The sequence below is a fragment of the Canis lupus genome, chromosome 20 (assembly GCF_003254725.2).
Source record: "Canis lupus dingo isolate Sandy chromosome 20, ASM325472v2, whole genome shotgun sequence".
Classification (NCBI taxonomy): Eukaryota; Metazoa; Chordata; class Mammalia; order Carnivora; family Canidae; genus Canis; species Canis lupus.
This window is the reverse complement of record NC_064262.1, coordinates 16,215,230-16,237,369: the sequence shown is the minus strand read 5'-3', so window position 1 is coordinate 16,237,369 and position 22,140 is coordinate 16,215,230. Positions and strand designations below refer to the sequence as shown.

The 22,140-nt window shown below is 34.6% G+C and overlaps 1 protein-coding gene across 1 annotated transcript in view; it reads left to right on the top strand.

Annotated features, from left to right (window-relative positions):
* Window positions 1-22,140, top strand: part of CNTN6 (contactin 6) — a 272,370-nt gene that overhangs the window by 115,935 nt on the left and 134,295 nt on the right. The window contains exons 3-4 of the mRNA XM_035702505.2: window positions 1,549-1,675; window positions 7,330-7,505. Of these exons, the coding sequence (XP_035558398.2) occupies window positions 1,549-1,675; window positions 7,330-7,505 (303 nt within the window). The remainder of the gene's footprint in view (window positions 1-1,548; window positions 1,676-7,329; window positions 7,506-22,140) is intronic.

The following is a 22,140-nucleotide window of genomic DNA, read 5'->3' as shown; positions in this document are numbered from 1 at the left end:
ATACAGAGGAACACAACAAAAGCATAAATATGTCTATGCATATACACACATGGTGAATGAGAAGACCTCAGAACAAGAACACCTTAGTAACATTGAATATACTTAGCATCCAGATCATGGTTTCTAAATACCATTCTCTAATAAAAGGATCCAAGTGTTTATCAGGGCATGGCAGTGGGGAAGACTACTTCCATGGCCAGAGTAGGAGAAACACAAGATAATTCTGGAACACTTTATCACACCAGAAAGTAAAGAAGAGTTCAAAGAATAATAGGCACATGTCGAAAAGACAAACAACATTAAAAGGGCTCCTGCTGGCCAAATCATTGACATTTTGGTCATCCAAATAATATTAACGGATCATAACTTGTTTAATAAAATAAGAAATCATGGATTCACACTGATACAACAGGCCGTTCTGATATAATATGCTAATAAAATACTTAAATGTTCAATGAAGAACAGTATATTTGCATTGTCTCAAAATCCCTAAACCTAAAATATTTACTAATTACAAAGAGGAAAAAAAGTGGGTACCTGGGTAGCTCAGTCTGTTAAGCATTTGCCTTAATTTTAGGCCATGATCTCAGGATCTTGGGATAAAATCCTAAAAAAAAAAAAAAAAAAAAAAGGAAAAAAGTAACTTTGTAGTGGAGAAGCCTGGCAGGCAGTACCTTAATCAGGGACCAAAGCTAACTTTAGCAGTTTTGGGGCAAATAGACATCCTGTACCACATGATAGGACGGTTTAAAGCACACAAGAATCCCTGAATCTAATCATACTGAAATAACAGACACTCAGGTGCACGCAGCTAGGTTGGGGAATGAAGGGACTGAAGGTAAGACAATGTGATCAGTATACTCTGGCTGGTGGAAAAGGAGTCTTCTTCAAGGTGATAATTTTTAAAAAATAAGAGCCAATTTTCACTGGTTTTATAATTGTCTTTTTAAAGTCCTTAGAGACCTTATAACCTCAACATACAGCTCCTGCCAGGGCTACTACCCTGTCCTTAGGAGCTGACTGCTCAGAGAAGCCCAAATTGAGTGCAACTTTACCAAATTGCAGCCTTGTAATCTTCAGTGGTGTCAAAGAAAAATCAAGGAAAGAGTAGGGAACTGTTCCACGCTGAAGGAGACTAAAAAGATATAATTAAATAAAGTCTGTGACTCTCAACTGTAACCTTTTGTTATAAAAGATTTTATTAGGAAAACATTGAAAGGGGGCCTGAGGACTGGGTACTAGTACTTGGCCAATGTTTTGAGGTTTTTTGTTTGTTTGTTTGATCTTGAAGGCTTTATTGTGCTTATGTACAAAAATGTCCCTTTTAGAAAATGTAAAAGGTTTTGGGATGATGTAGCATTGGTTTGAAAAATCATTCTAAATGGTTCAGAAAATATACTTCTTTTACTATTCTTGCAAGACTTTCTATGTATTTAAGATCATTTCAAGATAAAAGTTTAAAAACGTATATTGACTTGGTATCTAATACAGAGTTACATCCAAACCAGGGTCAAATGTTTTCACATGGTGTTTCTCTTCTGTTTTCAGGTGCTGGTCTTTTAAGCCGTCCTATTTTTACCGAGGAACCACAAGATGTTATTTTTCCTTTGGACTTACCAAAATCTGAAATCATACTGAATTGTGCTGCCACTGGTTACCCTTCACCCCATTATAGGTAAAGTCCTACTTCTGGGCACCACATTGTTGTTGTTGTTTTTTTTTTTTTTTTTCTTTCTCTTGGATGTAAAACATACATACAATAAAGGAAAGGAAAGGAAAAGGAGAAAAGAAAAGGAAAGGAAAGATGGAAGACGAGAGGGAAGGAAAAAAAATAGAAAGATAGGCAGAAAGAGGCATAGGAAGATAGGAAGAAAGCAAGAAAGAAAGAGAAAGAAAGGACAGGAAAAGCAAGAAAAGGAAAAGACTTGTTTCTTCAGTTTGAAAGACTCTAAAGTAGAATCTGCTTGTACCCCCTTTCTCCAATTTGAGGCTACAGGTTCAGTTGCCCCATATACAATGACTGTGGAAATATTCCCTTAAACAATTTTAAAAAAGGTGCAGACTTTAATTTTATCAGATCAATTTCTATGACTTCACTGGCATATCCTATCACCCAAAAAGCACTGATTTTAGAAATACATGTTGAAGACAGATATGTACCCTCTAACGCAGAAAAATAATTTTTTTTCTGGGCAAATAGGAAAAAAATGTGTATTTGTTTCTCACATATTACCTGTAGATTAATAGGAAAGAAGAGTCAGTAATGGTTTGTTTTAACGAGGTTACAATAAAGGTAGAGGGGGGCCTGGGTGGCTTAGTTGGTTAAGTGTTAGACTCTTGATTTGCTCAGGTCATGACCTCAGGGTCATGAGATGGAGCCCTGCATGAGCCTCCCCACTAAGTCTGGGTCTGCTTAATTCTCTCTCCCTCCTTCTCTCCCCCTCCCCCACCCCAGAGCATTCACCCACATGTTCACATGTACTCTCTCTTAAAAAAAAAGGCAGAATTTGATCCACATTGTGAGTGGGATTCACAAATTTAAAAATATATACAAGTATATACAATGATTCTATAAGTAAGGATATTTTTTCATAAGAACTACATATGCAATGTGAATATAAGAAAAGATAGCAAATATTAAAATGACTATTTTAGCTTTGTGTTTTAAAAGCGTTTTTTTTTAAGTTGTAAGTTTTAGCAGTGAAATTGAATCAGCACATGTGGGAAATAACAATTTCAGTTCATTTTGGAAAAATAAACTGGTTTTGCCTATTTTTATGGTGCATTCGAAAAATCATATTTATATGTATAATTACTTTGATCTTAAAATTGTCTAGATTATTTTAATAAATGCACAAATTTAAGACAACTCTCACCTTATATTTTGTTGAGATTACGTCAGCATGTTTTATAATGAACTAAAAGCTATATCTTCTCATTACTTACTAAAGGATCCCTATCTTTAACATGCCCAAATCAATATAACCCATCTGTTAGGTAAATATCATATACTTTATAAATTGGTTCTCTCAATTCAGAGTTTGTATTTTTGTTTTCCTTAAACAATAGTTGGTCTTATAAAATTTAACATATGGTTAAATATGTAAAAATCTGATTAATACATTTTTCACAATTACGTGATACTTAAAGTGGAAATCTTATTTTTAAGAGCTAATTTGATTGGTCATCACCATTAGTAGGGTTTATCAGAAAAGAGGAAAAAATATCTATGAATTCCTATAAAATAAGAAATATTTGTTAAGTATAGATAAAACAAATCATCAGTCCATCAGTCATATAGTTATATAAAAGTGTCTGTTGGCTTGTAACAGGCAGAAAGATATAAAATAATGGTTCTTATGACAAATTTGCTCATTAGTTTTTACTTATGAAGACATATTCTGAATGAAGAGACTACAAATTTCACTATTGTTAAAGTTTTCTGTTTCTAAGAGACTTGTACATTAGTAGGCTAAAGACAGGTAATTTAGCTTCTTATTTTCAATCCCCTTAACCTGGTTTAGCTCATCTCTAATAGTAAAACATAAAATACTCATAGGCAAGAGGCTTTGGAAAGAGGGTGAAAAAAAAAAAAAGAACTGTTTTTAATGCTTAAATGTCAGACTCAGACCCAATTTCCATGATAATAAAGCAAAGGGCAGAGATATTTCAGATAATGCACATCAGCAACAAAATGTGAAATTTTAGTTTAATATGACCCTTTCTAACTTAAATTTTATTAAAAAGACTCATTCATGACTTTAGATTATGTGTGTGTGTGTAGTAGTAGTAGTAGAGGGAAAATCTTTATGACAGACATTCTGACATTATTTGTATGCACTGTGAAGTCATATGAAAGAGCCCTTGGTTAGAATGAAAAGTTACCATTTCTGGTCATAACAATGATATTTACCTGTGACCTTGGAATAATCATTTCTCTCTCCTGGCATCAACTTCCTTATCCATAAAGTGAGGGTGTGGTTGATGTTAAGACATGTTTTCCTTCTTTTAGTAATTTGTCTTTAGGAAAAGAAATCTCATGGGGGAAAATAAGCAACATCTAAAGCATAACTTTGGAAATAGTTTAAAAGCAACTTGTCTTCCAGTCACTTCCAGTGGTGTGAACACATTCACAAACAGGATTTTAGCGCAAGTGTGAAAATACAGAAATATGAGGCAAGTCTGAACAAATCTTTCTCATGGAAAGGATCACTCTTAATTTTTTAAGCACCAGGTAACACATGAGAATTAAAGAGGAAGCTTCGCAAAGGGAAAGAAAATGGGTTACCCAAAGTTTGTACTTGGGTAGGATTGCTTATACTTAAAAGTCTAAGATAATCAGATAGCAATGAACTTATTTCCAGCTCAGAATATTTATTTTTGGGAAAATGAAGCAACACGCACATAAATGGTTTCTATGCAGGATACACTCTATCAGAAGAAGGTCTTTGAATGTTGTAAGGGATATCCGACGGATCTGCTCTTCACCTGATCACCACAGGAAGTTCTTTCCTCTAGTTTGGTCAGCTCTACTCAAGTCATAAAGACATTCTTTTTTTTTTTTTTAAGATTTTATTATTTATTTATTTATTTATTTATTTGAGACACACAGAGAGAGAAAGGCAAAGATATAGGCAGAGGGAGAAGCAGGCTCCCTGCAAGGAGCCCGATGTGGGACTCAATCCCAGACCACGGGATCACACCCTGAGCTAAAGGCAGACACTTAACCACTAAGCCACCCAGGCGTCCCTCATGAAGACATTCTCAAGTCTGAGAAGGTCTAGGTGTCTGAGTAAAACTCATAGCAGTGGTCACTCTGCCCTTCTATTCTCTTTGTTTATTTTCTCACTTTATATTATTAACAAGCCCATGGGATAAAGCAGGATATATATTATTGTGCAAATTTTGTAACTGATGGATATGATTCCTGAAGAAATTAGATGACTTATCCAGGGATACACAAGAAAGGAATGTCAAAGTTAGGTCAAAAACTCTTCCCACAACGTCAATGGTGTCAAATTTAGTGCACATTAAAATCATCCAGAAGATTGTTACAAATTTAGGTTTTGGAGTTCTCTTCCAAAGTCTAGAATGGACTCAGAAATAAGCCCTTAAATAAGCCCTTTTAACAGGCACTCAAATATAATTCTAAAAAAAAGAAAAAAACAAATATAATTCTATAACGAGCCCCAGTTCTGAGACACAGACATGCATATTATCTAAGGACAACAAACATGGCCCCCAGCCATTGTATTCTTCACACTGGGCTTACCTACTTAATATTGAAGGATGTTCTCCAGAAAAAGGTCAATATTTTAGTTCAAATTCATTATGTTTCCTGGAATGAATATGATATTAATTCAGATGCTGAAAATAATCATTTAAAGCACATTCCCTACTTTGCATTGTAGGAAAATTCTCCTGGGTATGCAATCCTATCAGTAATGTGTTTATGACCATCACTTGAATTCATTAATACTATTTCTCCATTGATTTAAACATATTAATTAGGACAAAGCCCACACCAGGAGCTGAACCCCTGATCTATATGCACAGTTTAATAATCATTGTACCATAGTGATTAGAACGATTATGGGGATACTGTGAAAAATTCATTTGCTGCAGCTAAGCCAACAACTTCGAATTTGTGTTGAAAAACAATTACCAAGCTTAATTAGGAGCATGTAACGATGACAGCAGTTATTTCAACAATTGATTCCAAAATTAAAGAGAGCTGGCAAACTAAGTGTGGTATATCCTTTGCTTTGAAAATGAAAGGAAACATGGAGGTACAAAGATCATGCCCTGTAAGCAAATTGTGAAAGACAGTATTATGCAGCTGGTGAGGAGAATAGAGGAGTCTTGGGATAGGCCTAAAGAAAAAAAATGTTTCTATATATTTTTTTCTCCTAACATTGAAAGCAAAAAACCGTACAAAATTCTCTAGAAAAAAAATTTTGACAAAGTTCAGGTAAATGAAATACATTGGTTTTGGCTATTGTCTCTCAACTTTTTATTAAAAGGAAATTGAGATACATTAGAATTGGCTAAATAATTTTAAAGTTGATGGAAAACGTCTGATTGATTTGATATTGGTCAATCACTTCTCATCTTTAATAGACTGGAGGATTACCCAAGTTTGTATTTCTTTTTGACTATGGTAGACATTTGACATATTCTCTACATCGGATTTTTCAAGATGTTCCTAAAGAAGTCATGGAATGACATATGGAACAATACTGTAAAATGTATGTAAGAAAGAAAATTTCTTTCTTATAGTTAGTCACCCTCATCAAAATATTTTTAATATGATCTTAACATGAAAGGGAAAATCACAGCAAACCTGGCATAGATTCTGAAAATACATGGTTTGGAAATTAGCTATGTTCCATAGGAAAAAGCCATTCATTTGTTTTTTCTAAAAGTTAGGGGGAGAAAGAAGGGGAAGGTGGGTTTATTTAGAAATAATTAGTGGTATTCATTCATCTTAAAATGACCAAATGGAATTTTCTAAGACATCTTACAGTTCTTTGAAAATAAATATACCTGTAAGGGCCTTCTGCTACTTCATTCATGTACTAAAGAATTGTTGACTAATAGGTAAGCCAAGAGAACTTTTGCTGCCTAAAATAAAAACTTCCCAAATTGCATTTGTTTTGTAAAAGTATAATTTTAGGTTGGCATTTCTAAGTACTGGTGAAATATATTTGGAGTAATTAATTTTCCAAGTAAGAGATCAACAGAGACAATCATGTTCTAAAGTAGTCAGATTGTTATTGTTTTGTTATCAGCCTCAAATTGGCATTATAAAATCTTTGCTGACTTTCTTTATGCCAGTTGTAATAAACGTTTTTTGGATTTCTATCTCTAAGTCATTTTCAAAATCTAAATTTTTAGTATCGGTTGTGGGAGTTCAGGTGTGGTATATGTTATTTGAAATGTCTCTGAAGGAATAGAATGGCCAGTGTCATTGACTGAATGTCTCAGTTTCACTTCCCATGTCAAAACGTATGTTGCTTCTTTGTACACATATGGGTGAATGTTTGTGATTCATAAAGAGTGGATGATCTTTCAAATAACCTAGTTATTAATAACACTGAGCTCCTGAAGACAATCATCTTTGATGAAAATAGAGGATTTTCTCCATATGTAACCATGTTTGTTGTTTGTTGCTGTTGTTTTAAATGGTCCTAGCAAAGAAATAAATATATACATATATGCTTACATGTGTAAATGGTCCTAGCAGTTACAATTGCATGTCGTTTAAGACTAGTAGGAGTGATTACCTCTGTATATTATAACATAATTTGATTTTTTTTTTCCTTGAAGGTGGAAGCAAAATGGCACAGATATTGATTTTATCATGAGTTATCACTACAGGTTGGATGGAGGCAATTTGGCCATCAGTAGCCCCCGTACAGATCAAGATATTGGCATATACCAGTGCCTGGCCACCAACACACTAGGGACGATTCTGAGTCGGAAGGCAAAGCTCCAATTTGCATGTGAGTTTGTGGGGAAGAATCTAATCTCTGTGTGTTTTTTTTTTTAATACAATATATTTTTTTGTATTCATATTAGGAAAAAAATCTGGATTTGTCAATCATCTGTTCTTTGAGAGTGATTAATTTACAGAGGTAAAAGGTTTTAATTGTGCATTTTATGAATTCATACTTTTGGGGATAGTCAAAATCCTCTTTTAAAAAAAGAAAATATCAGTGTTATTATATTTTATAAATTATGTTTAGAAACATCTCTAAAAGTTCCAGATATAAATATTAAGAAAAAGATATATGGCATATAACTTTTTTTTCTTTTTTTCTTCTTCTTTTGCAATATATATTAGTGTGTAGAACACAGAAAGCAAAAGCTGAGGGCAGAGATGTCTTTTGTGAGAGGTGGGTGTTCTCCCAGGAAAAGTGATTATGCACCCACAGTTTGATGTAGGTGGAAATAAAGTGGTTGCCAAAGGCAGGCTTTATATTAACTGTAACAATGTCCAGCTGCATCACATAAATGTCATCCAAGTAATTACCTTGGTGACATTTGAGGACATTAGCAGATGAACAATAGACATATTGCCTCTTATATCCTTTATATGTAGTGTTTCCAGGGACTGAAATGTTTCATATTGGATCCAAGAATAGCTTTGATTGAAAGTAATTATATCTGTTGATGTAGATGGAAAAGAAACCTTGAATTTCTCTCTCTCTCTTTTTTTTTTTTTAATTTCTCTCCTTACACTTCTTCCCTCACCCCTCCTCCACCCCTGCCCACCTCAGACGATAAATCAGAGGACAAAAGAGTTAGTAGCTAATCTTTGGGTGCTCATGGAAATGTATATTCTATCTGTTACTTTGAAAAAGTAATTGTTTTGAAATTTTTTAATAAAATATATGTCCAGAGCCTACCTTGCAGAACTACTATAGTCATCAGTAGATACATGAATTAATAATTGAGTCTGTTTCTTATTGCAGGTATTGTGTTCCAAAGATCCCTTGCTTCATATACAGTTCCTCTTATGTTGGCTATTTTGGGAATGATCTTATTTCTAAATATGTGTGTGTGTGTATTTAGTCACATATACATATACATAAATACACACAGACACACACAAGCATTATATATAGGGTACACACACACACACACACATATATATATGTGGTCATATACACACGCATATGTACACACATACATTGCTAAATGTATCCAAATGTCTTTATATATGTGGAAATAGATAACGAAGTGGAATATGAACAAAGGGTAGAGGCTATTTTAAAACTTGGATAAAGATAATCACAATACTTGATTTCTGTATTTTGCTTAAGATCATTATTTGGAAAATAATAGAGAACAAAATGCTGATCAGAAACTTGTAGAAAGAAATAATTGCTTCAGAGATTTTGAATGACTCTACCACAGTAATTATTTATTTCTCCTGGTTGGATAGGAATTGACCCTAGAAGATGCACGTGATTTGGATCAGAATCTGTAGGATAAATCTGACACTCTGGTAAAGGAAAATTCACACAGCACAATTACTCTATAGAGCTATAGATTCTATTCTTGACAACAACTGAATACCTATGCCTGAAGTTAATGCACTGTACTTACTACAATTGTAGATTTCCTTTTCTTCATCTCTTTTTTTAAAGAAAAATGTGTTTTTAAATTCTCTACATTATTTCTTACCCTATTCTGCTTTAAAAATGCATGTAACCTGGGCGGCACAGTTGATTAAGCATTAGACTCTTGGTTTTGGCTGGGGTCATGATCTCAGCATCATGAGATGGAGCCCCATGTTGGGCTCTGTACCCGGCACAGCCTGCTTGAGATTCTTTCTCCGTCTCCTTCTGCCCTTCCCATTTGTGCTTTCGAGCTCTCTGAAATAAATAAATAAATAAATAAATAAATAAATAAATAAATAAATAAATAAATCTTTTTAAAAAATAACTAGAAGCCTCTTTAAGTTACAATGTGTTTGCTAAAAAAAAAAAGAGAGAGAGACAGAGAAAAGATTTAAATTAAGAAGAAATTATAGACTTTTATTTGAATGAATGGGAGAAATCAGTTCTTCTGTTTTCCCTGACTATCCTGTCTCTTCATAAAATGTTCCTTTTTGGATTGAAGATATATGACTGTTGATCTTTAAAAGCATTTCTTTCACTATTCATGCAGAAAGTAGGATGGCCTATATCCATTAACTGATCTTTCTTCTGCAAACTTGAAGGATTTGGGGTTCCAAGTCTGAAATTTAGAGAAACAAAAACAAAAACCACACCATCTCATCTCTCTGTCCAGGACGTATAGTGGTACCATATGCCTGAAGTGTTTCCTGCTGAGTCCAGAGATTTACTGGAGTGTGATTATCTCTCTTCCTTTGAACCAACCCTAAACATAACCAGCACATTTTATTAATTTAGCATTATTTCCCTCCATTTCTTGTATTTCATAAGTACCCTGTGAACTCACTTAAGCTAGTTATTCATTCTGTGTAGTAAAGTATAGCTTTAAAAAAAGGTGAAAATGCCAGATTTAGCTTTGCCACCCACTGCCGTGCAGCTCTCTGTGGTTTACTCAAGGTGGTTTACACAAGGATCTTAGGAATGAATCAAAAAAGTGTTGGTGACTTACAAATCCTTTCTTCTGATCTCATTTTAGAATATAAGATACTAATTTTGCAACAGATTTTCTGAAATTTCATCCAAAAAATCACATTTGTATCCACATGTAAATCTATAGACAGGTTGAGAAATGTTTATTCTTAAAGAAAGAGAGAAAGGGAAGAGAGAAAAAGACAAAAACAAGAGAGAAAATGGTAGAAGGGACATACCTCATCAAGAATAAGTTTTCCTAAGAAAACACACTCAACATCAGTAATGATTATGAAAATGTAAATCAGAACTATAAAAAGATACTGCTTCACACCCATTAGAATGGCTGTTATTAAAACACACACATACACACACACTGGAAAATAACAAATGTTTTCAAGGATGTGGAAAAATTGGAAAGTTTGTGCATTGATGCTTAGAATGTAAAATGGTAGAGCTACTGTGAAAGACAATATAGCAGTTCCCCAAAAATTTAACAGAATTACCACATAACACAACAATTACACTTCTGTGTGTATCCCTCAAAGATTAAGACAGGACTTGAACATATTATTTGTATACTCATCTTCATAGCAGCATTATTCTCAATAGTTAAAAGGTAGAAAACAAACAAATGTCCAAAACATAAATAAAATGTAGTGTGTGTGAGTGTGGGGGGTGGGAGTATGTGTGGGGTGTGTGAATAGAGTATTATCCAACTTTATAAAAGGAATAAAAGTTGGAACGCCTGGGTGGCTCAGCGGTTGAGCGTCTGCCATCAGCTCAGGGTGTGATCCCAGAGTCCTGGGATCAAGTCCCACATCGGGCTCCCCACAGGGAGCCTGCTTCTCCCTCTGTCTATGTCTCTGCCTCTCTCCCTCTGTGTGTTTCATGAATAAATAAATAAATCTTTTTTAAAAAAGGAATAAAAGTCAGATACGACATGTATGAACCTTGAAAAAATCCTGCTAATGAAATAAGGCAGACACAAAAGGACAAATATTATATGATTTCACGTATCTGAGGTAACTAGAAAGGCAAATTCATAGAGACAGATGGCAGAGCAGTGACTGCTAGAGCCTGAGTGGAGGAAAGAATCTGGAGTTAGCATTTAATTAATACAGAGTTTCAGTTTGGGATGATGGAAAGTTCTAGAGATGAAAGGTAGTAATGATTGCACAATCTGAATGTGTTCAGTTCCACTAAATTGTACACTTTAAAGTGATCAAAATGATAAATTTTGTTACATGTCTTTTATTACTATTTTAAAAATAGTATCATAATTCATCATTTCAGTTAGATTTTTTTCATCAGAATTATTAAAAGAAAAAAAAAGTAAGTTTTCCTTGTTAAGTATTATGTATTAAGGTTCTTTTCACACAGAAATTCGAGTCTGAATGCTAGTCTCCAGCCAAATGGGAAGTTCCTAAAGTGCAAATCCTGTATCTCCAGTTTATTTATTTTTTAAAAAGATTTTATTTATATACTCATGAGAGACAGAGAAAGAAGCAGAGAGACATAGGCAGAGGTATAAGCAGGCTCCCTCTGGGGAGCCTCATGTGGGACTCGATTCTAGGACCCTAGGATCACGTCCTGAGCTAAAGGCAGACACTCAACCACTGAGCCACCCAGGCATTCCTGTATCTTCAATTTAATTTGAATTCCTCACCACCACCTTCATAGATTTCCAACAATGCCCATTTTGGTAGAAAAAGCTTTTGGTAGGTTGAATAACAATGATAGTTGAATGTTAAGATTTTTTTTTTTTTTGAATGTTAAGATTTTTGATACAGACAGATCTGAGTTCCAATTCTAACTCTGTCATATATCTAGTGGTAAAATCAGGCCAACTCTAAACAATAGTAAGTCTCTGTTATGAAATAGACACAATGGAAATTATAGCATCAGCCACAGGACAATGAATTGTCTGAGGTAATGATTACAAAGACCCGGTCCTTTATGAGCATTTGTGAAATGAAAGCTCTAATTTTTCTTGCTATTTTTAATCACATCCCTCAATTTGGCCAAACATGTACATATTTCAAACTGCTATAGTTACTCATAGAAAAATCTTCTAATTTACATTTTAAAACTTTCTCCATACTAGTTCCTTCTTCTTGTTTTCAAGACTTTCAGGTGCTTTGAAATATGCTAACTTTCTTGAGCCAGGTAACCACCATAGGAGATGGATACTATTCTTGTTTCTATTATACAGATTAGAAGGCTGAAATGCTACGAGATTGGGACTTCTTAAAAGCAGTGTTAGAAAACCAATTGAAACTTCAGTATAAACGTTGAAATTCTAAAGCACATGCCTTTCATGTTATAGTATCCTTCCCAAACACTGCCCACACAAAACCTGTGTGCTTCTTTTTTAATTTAATTTGCCATTGGCATAGTAATTGCCTAAATATTAAGCCATATCTTCAGGACAGATAGCTTTACAATATAAGCCTGATGGTAAATTGAAACCCTGTCCGGATTCCATTTAATGGACAGCCTGCCCATCCTCAGATTTTAATAACTGCAACTACACCTGGTCTACCAGTTACACCCTAGACTCCGTCAGGCTGAAACCAGACAACAGCTGAGAACCAGCCCCTTCTTGCTTAGCTCCTGCCCAGGCTCTCTCCCACTTCCCTCCCTCCCTCCCTTTATCCTGGGAGTGTTCTCTCACTAAATCACACACACTTGAATATCTGCCTCAGGCTCTGCTTCTAAGGGACTCAAAGTAAGACAGGCACTAAACATTTAATATAAGATAATTGATCTATTTATTGATAGAAAAATTAGGTCCAGAAGCCCTACTCATATGAATTTCTATAGTAAGAACAAAGCTATACATCAAAGTAAAATTGTGTCAACAACTCGGCTTCCTACTGGTTGGCAGTCAATTGTATAGTGTCACTTTGACCTTCAGAACAAATGAACTATGAATAGCCTTTCAGAACCTAACCTGTCCCTGGGAAAGACTCTGTAGGTACATACCTCTAGATAATTGATGGCTTTTGTTTGTAACTTTTATCCTGATGTTCAGCAATTCGAAAACACCTTCAGAGTTTATTTTAGACTCAGCCTATAACACTTTGCCTCATCCTGATTCATCCCACCATGAAACCACACTACAATGCAGCCCATGTATACAAAACTACCTATTATAAAATATACTCCTAAATCAAATCTGTCTTTAACCAGCTACATTACCCAGACAAGACATTCATCTCTGTGGACTTATTAAAGGTATGTTTTGAATTATCTGATTACAAAATTCCCCTTCAGTTCTTCTACATAAGATTATGTCATTTCAAATTGTCAGGTAGATTCTATTTTAAGCTCTTCCTTCTTCCCCTCAACCTCAACCTTAAAGCAAATGCAGCAGGTGTCTAGTTACCAAAAGCTCCTGCTACCAACCTGGTATTCTTGTATGATAAAACCAGTTTGACTTTTTACAAGCTACACTTGTAGCTGCTTTGAATCTCTTTTATTTCTCAAGGACTTTGGTAGAAAAGGTTGAATGTAGACTTCTTCCTTTCATGTGTATGTTAATGAATTACTCTGTACTTGTGTGAGAGAACATTGCATCTGTCATTACTGTTTAAAATGTCAGCCTTGAGAAAAAAAAGATAGGTGTTTCGAAATAAACCTAAGATTTCACTGAGCTATATATATTTTTTGAGATTCTTGTAATAATACAGCTCTACTAATGAATAGATAAACATTCAGGATAAAAGGTACTCATGAATAGGGTTTTTTGGTTATGCACTGGTTATTATTTAGTCACAGATACTATTTCAAATAAAGTAGTCCCATGATTGCAGAGGGAAAGGTAGCTACATTGGAGCCTCCTAACTGACCATTCATTTATTCATCCACCAACCACCCAGAAAACACCTTGTTTATATGCATCTAGCCTTGTGCTGGGTCTAAAGATTAAATGATAGATAAGAAATAGCTACTCCCTGTCTTCACAGGGCAGACAACTGAAACCTTAAGTGCAATTAAAAAAAAAGAAAGAAAGAAATTACTAACATTTCTATAGTACATATTATAGGGCAGGCATTTTTCTACACTCTTATGTGAATTAACTCCAATGAACCTCACAAAAACCCTATGGGATTATTTTCAGATGAGCAGATTGAGGCATAGAAGAATTCATTGACTCACCCTATATCACACAAATAGTTAAATGGCAGTCAGTGTTTAAACCCATGCTGTCGGGAATGTAGAGTCCACATTCCTACCACCCACTGCACCTCCTTAAAAAAAATATCAGGTGAAGTGAGAGAAGTAGACTTAACCTATAATGCAGCCCAGAGTAGGGAACAGTAAGGCTTTCCTGGATTGGAAAAAGGGCAATAGAAGTCTCCCAAAAGCAACGTGGCTTGAATTAAGCCTTGAATATCAGTTTGTGTTCCTGACACGATAAGTGGGTGGAGGAACATTCAGGTTGAAAGTAGAGCCAAGAGGAAATGCAGATGTGTGAATAAGCCCAAATACTGGAGAAAATATGAGGAGATTGACAATAATTTGGAGGCAGGTGCATCCAAATTTTGGAGCCCCTTTATATCCAAGCCCAATCTAAACAATGGGATGATTGAGTGATACTGTGAAATGCCAAAGAAACACACAAAAATTCATCATAATGTGATGCTTTTAGGCAGAGGAACCAGAGGCATACTGCCTGTTTTTGAAGAATTTTCTCCAGATGATGTGACATTGTGCACAAGTGTTAATTCAGGCATAAAATGGGGTGTTAGGGCAGCCCGGGTAGCTCAGTGGTTTGGTGCCTGCCTTCAGCCCAGGGTGTGGTCCTGGAGACCCGGGATGGCATCCCACCTTAGGCTCCCTGCACGGAGCCTGCTTCTCCCTCTGCCTGTGTCTCTGCCTCTCTCTCTCTCTCTCTCTCTCATGAATAAATAAATAAAATCTTTTAAAAAAATAAATAAATAAAATGGAGTGTTAATATTATTCACTTCATATAGGATTGGTATCAGGATAAAACTTACTAAATATAGAACAGAGGGTAAGGGTGACTGTGAGTTGTTAATGGGTTGCTCAGCAGAGACCTGGCTATGCAACTATAATATAATAGACCATGGTTGGGACATTAGTATTTATCCTCAGAACAATGGAAATATTTTGAATGAAATTAAGGATTTAGTTAAGGATTTTGAAATTGTTTATAAAATGTAGTTTAAAAACACTACATACTTTTCCTATAAAAATATTTGTCTGACACAGTAATGATATTGCTAATGTTATTAAAATCACAGTATGCATATTTGGGGGCACTTCAAACCTCAGTTTTCACACTTATTACATGGAATGAAAAAATTCTTGCTCCACATCACAGGGATGATTTTAGAGGGCTCAAGTTAAAATGCAATAATAATTCATTTTAAAGGGATATAAATATAGGCATTTACAATCATCATAATTTTTTTTCTTGAGGAATGCAAAGGATTTTATATCGGCAATGCTGTGCATCTTTATTCTATGCTTGTAAGCTATTCTAAACTGTGTTTTACAGATGGAGAAATTCAAGGTGGGGGAACTCTGTTACTTGCCCAAGGTGACCCAACCTACAACAGACCAGAATTTCTCATATATCCATCTCAAAATAATTTTTAAATATGTATTTATTTTTAGACTGGGAAAGTAAAACAGATTCCACATGAATAAAAACCATAGTCACAGCACAACCGAAAAGGTTTCCAGGTGAAAGCTACAATATAGAGGTCTTTGACTAGTTTAAAATGTCCTTAAATTCTTTTCATATATAAAAAAAGCAAAACAAAAAAAAAAAAGCAAAAACAGTTATACATGATCCTGATGATATGGTGATAACATACATTTATATCTGAAAAAGAAATTAAGATCAGAAAAAGATGCTTTAAAAATAACACTTAAAAACTCATTTGGAAATTGTAAAGTCTCTGATAATTGTGAAGTATGTGTTAAGTGGGTAATGCATATCTAATTACAAATGAAAATGCTAGATGGCTTTTAAACTTTTTTTATGTATATTAAAAAAAGTAGCTAACCAAAGTGGGAAAATACATATTTTTTTTCTTTAATTTCTTAAAAGAAAGTTGATAAATCAGTATTGGTTTTTCATTATCATTTGGGAAAATCACTAAACAATATTTCAGTGAAATTAATATTCTGAATTTGTCTTAATGTACTAATAACGACCAATTGATATATCAAGAAGACTTCATCTTTGCTTTTTTTTAAGATTTTATCTATTTATTCATGAGAGATAGACAGAGAGAGAGGCAGAGACACAGGCAGAGGGAGAAGCAGGCTCCATGTAGGGAGCCTGATGTGGGACTCGATTCCAGGTCTCCAGGATCAGGCCCTGGGCCAAAGGTGGCGCTAAACCACTGAGCCACCCGAGCTGCCCTTCATCTTTGCTTTTAAAAACAATTCACATGTTAAACAAGGGGATGTGGTTGAATTACAGCAAGCCACTATTATATTTTAAAAATCAACTGGGAAGCAGATTATCCAATGTTTTTACTTCATTTTTTTCTTCATCATCACTACTAGACATCTATTTATCTACCTTATCAGAAATGATAGTCTGAAAATTCAGGCCTCCTCTCACCTCCCACCTCTACTTATATTCAGTAGGACCTCGTCTTTTTGGTCCATTTGAATAAAATTGCACATTTAAGCTGCCAGATTGAGCTGGGGTAAGAGAGGCAAATGTTAAAAAGTAAGGTATTCATTCTATCAAAACTGAGAGTTTCTGATTTACAAAACTAAGGGAGAAATCCAAAACTGAAATGCTTATTTGTTACTCTTGTACTATATGACAAATGGTTTTGAGGAAGTTATGAGCATAGCCCATAGAAACTTTGCTTCTGAGATTTACAAAATGGATTGGGAATTATGACAAAATATTTGTTTGCATTAAGGAATCAGATGAAATAATTTCTGAGATTTATTGTCAACATATCTCCAATGTTACCTAGTAGCAATTAGAATCACATATTTTAAAAGTAAATACAAATATAAAGAAGTTTTGGTGCCAACTCCTGGAAATGTTTATCATAATTTAAGATATTAATTTATACACTATATTTTTCCAAGAAGTATAACCTATATAGAAAACTATAAAACACATAAATATTGCAATGAAGCATGACTAAGCCTGGTCCAGAATATTGCCAACACCCCAGAATACCCTCTCCTTTATACTCTTCCAGTTACTATTCCTTCCTCTCCACTATCTTGCTTGTAAATTTATAATTAAACATTACCTTTTTAAATTTCATGTGGATAAACCATACAGCATATACTCCTTTAAGTCTGGTTTTGTAGCCAACACTGTTTGTGAGGTTCATCTATGTTGTTGTAGGTAGTCATTGTTCATTCATTTCCATTGCTATATATTTTATTGTATGAATATACTACAGTTTGTGAATGACATCTTCTGGCAAGGGAACTCTGGATTGTTTCAAGAGGCAAAGATTAATAATTATTTATGAATATTCTTATATATATCTTTTGGCACATTTGTGCATACATTTCACTGTCGTAAATAACATAGAGTAGAATTATAGGGCATTTGGGTATGCATATTTGCAACTGTAAAAGATAATACCAGCTGTTGTCCATACTGATTTTATTAATTTAGCCTCCTAGCTGCAATACTTTCTTGACAACACTTGGTATTGCCAGTCTTATTTTATTTTATTTTATTTTATTTTATTTTATTTTATTTTATTTTATTATTTATTTTATTTTATTTTATTATTTTATTTTATTATTTTATTTAAATTCTAGTTAAGATATAGTTGCAATGTTGGTTTCAGGAGTAGAATTTAGTGGTTCATCTCTTATATATAACACCCAGTGCTCATCACATGTGCCCCCCCCCCAATACCTATCACCTATTTAGCCAATCCCCTGCCCACTTCCCTTCCAACAACCCTCAGTTTGTGCTCAAACTTTAGGAACCTCTTCTGGTTTGCCTCCCTCTCTCTTTTTTTCCCCTTTCCTCTATGTTCCTCTGTTTTGTTTCTTAAATTCCACATGAGTGAAATCATTTAGTAATTGTCTTTCTCTGGCTGACTTATTTCGCTAGCATAATACACTCTAGCTGTATCCCCATTGTTGCAAATGGCAATATTTCATTAGTTTTGAGAGCTGAGTAACAGTCCATTGTAAATGTATACCACATTTTCTTCATCCATTCATCTGTCAATGGATGTTTGGGCTCTCTCCATAATTTTACTGTGGTTCATAGTGCTGCTATAAACATCGGGGTGCATGTGCCTCTTCAAATCAGTGTTTTTATATCCATTGGGTAAATACCTAGTAGTGCAATTGCTGGGTTGTAGGGTAGTTCTATTTTTAAGTTTTTGAGGAAACTCTATACTGTTTTCCAGAGTGGCTGTACCAGTTTATGTTACCACCAACAGTATAAGAGAGTTCCCTTTCCCTGCATCCTTGCCAACACCTGTTGTTAATTTTAGCCATCCTGACAAAAGTGTGGTGATATTTCATCATGGTTTTGATTTTTATTTCCCTGATGATGGGATGATGGGTTATATTGAACATCTTTTTGTGTGTCTGCTGGCCATCTGGATATCTTCTTTGGAAGAATGTCTGTTCATGTCTTCTGCCCACTTCTTAACTGGTTTTATTTATTATTTATTTATTTATTTATTTATTACGGATTTTGGATACTAACCCTTTATTGGATATATCATTTGCATATATTTTCTCCCATTCTATAGATTGCCTTTTAGTTTTGTTGACTGTTTCCTTCACTGTGCAGAAGGTTTTAATCTTTTTTTTTTTAAAGATCTTATTTATGTATTTGACTAATAAAGAGAGAGATCACAAGCTGGGGGAGAGGAAGGGGAAAGGAAGAAGCAGGCTCCCTGCTGAGCAGGAAGCCAGATGCAGGGCTCAATCCAATGACCCTGGGATTATGACCTGAGTCAAAGGCAGACTCTTAACTGACTGAGCCACCCAAGTGCCCTGAGAAGGTTTTCATCTTGCTGAAGTCCCAATAGTTCATTTTTTGCTTTTGTTTCCCTTGCCTCCAGAGATGTGTCTGGTATGAAGCTGCTACAGTAGAGGTCAAAGACATCGCTGCACGCGTTCTCCTCTAGGATTTCATGGTTTTTTCTGTCTCACATTTAGATCTTTCATTTATTTTGAATTTATTAACTTCCATTCCTTTTTTTTTAAATTTTAGCATTTTGGGGGCCTATATAAGCATATCTCATTTTGGTTTAATTTATTTTTTGATAGCTAAGGCAGTTGAGCAACTTCTTACATGTGTATTGGTTACCTGCAACTCCTCCTAAGTTAAAAAATGTAAATCATTTTTTTAGAGGTGCTAGCTGACTCAGTCAGTAAAGCTTACAACTCTTGGTCTTGGGACAGTAAGTTCTAGTCCTACATTGACTGCAGAGATTACTTAAAAACAAAATCTTAAAATTTAAGTCACTTTTCCATTTTCTAGAGTTGTCTTCCTTTTCCTTAGTGACTAATTCTAGATCTGAGCACTTTGTCGCTTTTATATGGGAAAACAGCTTCTCCTACTTGGGGCTTGCCTTTTCACTCTCTTACAACTTGTGATAAACAGAAATTTTAAAATTCCATTAAGGTCCAATTTATCAATCTTTTCCTATATGTGATGATGCTTTTTTAAAAAGATATTTATTTATTCATGAGAGACAGAGAGAGAGAGAAGCAGAGACACAGGCAGAGGGAGAAGCAGGCTCCATGCAGGAAGCCTGACATGGGACTCGATCCCGGGGCTCCAGGATCACGCCCTGGGCCAAAGGCAGGCGTTAAACCACCTAATCACACAGGGATATCCTGCGATGATGCTTTTTTATAAAATTTTATGATATGTTGTTTTGCCCTGAATTCATAAAGATATGTTCATATATTATATTCTATAATTTATTGTTTTGTCTTTCCTACTAAAATTGCAATGCACCTAGAAATTATTTATTTATTTGTTTGCATGGTTCAGTATAGGTTCAATATGTAATATTTTTTTCCTATTAGGATCCAACTAAGCCAGCAGATATATTAAGAATGCAGTCCTTTAAAAAGTGTAATCTTTCCTCACTGTTCTATAGTGCCAAATTTGAAAGAAATCAAGTATGTATGCTCGGGACTGCGTTTAGGTTCTCTAGTCTCTCTTTCATCAGTAGATGTGTTTACCATTGTGCAAATGCCAAACTCTATTAATTACCTCACTCTTATAATTAAGTCTTGATGTCTGGTAGTTACTAGAATAGATGCGATGGATAAAGAAAAAAATGAAGTTCAAACTGTAAGCTGAACTCAAGGAGAATAAAACCCAAAGAGTATAAAAAGAATAAAAATTAATATGATAAGGTCCTATCCAGTTACTCCAGGTGAGCTTTCTAGGGGCCAAGACAAAAAAAAAAGTTTATATCTTTCATGGAATACAAACATGCCATTATTCCTATATGCATAATTGCTCTGACTGTAGAAGCTGAGAGATGTTTCTCTTGTGAATGCTTGTCAACAGCAAAGTAGGTGATTCAGTAAATGACATTCTCCTCACAAACATGCTCATACACTTACAACACTGGATTTCTATGGTGGCTTCTTATATTTTAAAAATAATAGCTAATGTTCATTAGATACTTCTCAGACTTTTTTCCATAATATTTGTTAGGAGGCTTCCCAAATTATGTGCCCAGTTTGCTATTACTGTAGCCATTATTATCATCAGTGTGTAAATCCCACCAAACTCATGATTTCTGGCTGTAGCCATTACAACATCATTAGGTCCTCAGAACCTAATTGACTGCATGATCCAATTTAATCTATTACATGGATTTAATAGATTATATGATCTATTTTTTAGTTGAATTTCTTTAGCTGATATGTATGATATAGAAGATTGTAAATGTGTAAGTGGTAAAACACTTTGGGAGGCTGTGCAACCATTCAGATGTTAGATGATGAAAACATGACTAAGAAGGTAGCAATAAGGATACCTAAGTGGCTCAGCAGTTGAACGTCTGCCTTTAGCCAGGTGTGATTCTGGAGTCCCAGGATCCAGTTTTGCATTTGGGATCCCTGCATGAAGCCTGCTTCTCTCTCTGCCTGTGTCTCTGCCCCCCCTCTCTCTCTCTCTCTCTCTCTGTCTCTCATGAATAAATAAATAAAATCTTTTTTTTTTTTAAGAGAGTAGCAATAAAGAATGAGAAAAGTGGAGATACTTTTGAGAAATTCTGAATGTTAATAATGTTTGCTGCTAGATGCAATGTAGATTTTAAGGAATCTTAAAATGGATCCCTTAAAATAGATGGTTGATATTTATCATTCACTTTGATAAGGAAGACTTGAAGAACTATTCTCTAGAAGGAATTAAGTGTTCCATTTCAGAGATGCCATATAGTCAGATACAAGTGTATGTATTACAGAAGGAAGATCTGGACTAACCATACTAATTTGACAATGATCTGTGCGTAAATGTCACTTGAAGCCATGGGAGTACTTGAAGTCACTGAAAAGGAAAGAAAAGAGGAGAGCCCAGAAATAAATACAAAAAAATTCCAACTATTAGATCTCAAGAAATATAGATAAATATGTTTATGCTTCTAAATGGTTCCATAGTACCTGATTATATGACTTTACTATTGTATTGTAAATAATTGACTATTAATAGACTTTGTTAGACTTCATTAGACAGTGCTATAATCACTATCTATTATATATTCCTTTACTCGTTTGACCAATTATATCCTTAGAGTAGATACCGAGAAGTGGAATTCCTAGGGAAAATAGGTTTTACATTTTAAATGTGAATACATCTTGATTAACAACTCTTGAAAAACAGTTTTACCAAATTATACTTGGAGCAGCAGTGAGTATGCTGGTTTCCTTAGTCCTTCTCAATATTATACATATTTAGCATCTGATGAGTGACAAACTGTTATTGTTTTAATTTGGATTTCTTGGGTTATTAATAAAATTAACCTTTTCATACGCCTATTGAAAACTTGGAATTCTTTTTCAAATTTCCTAAACA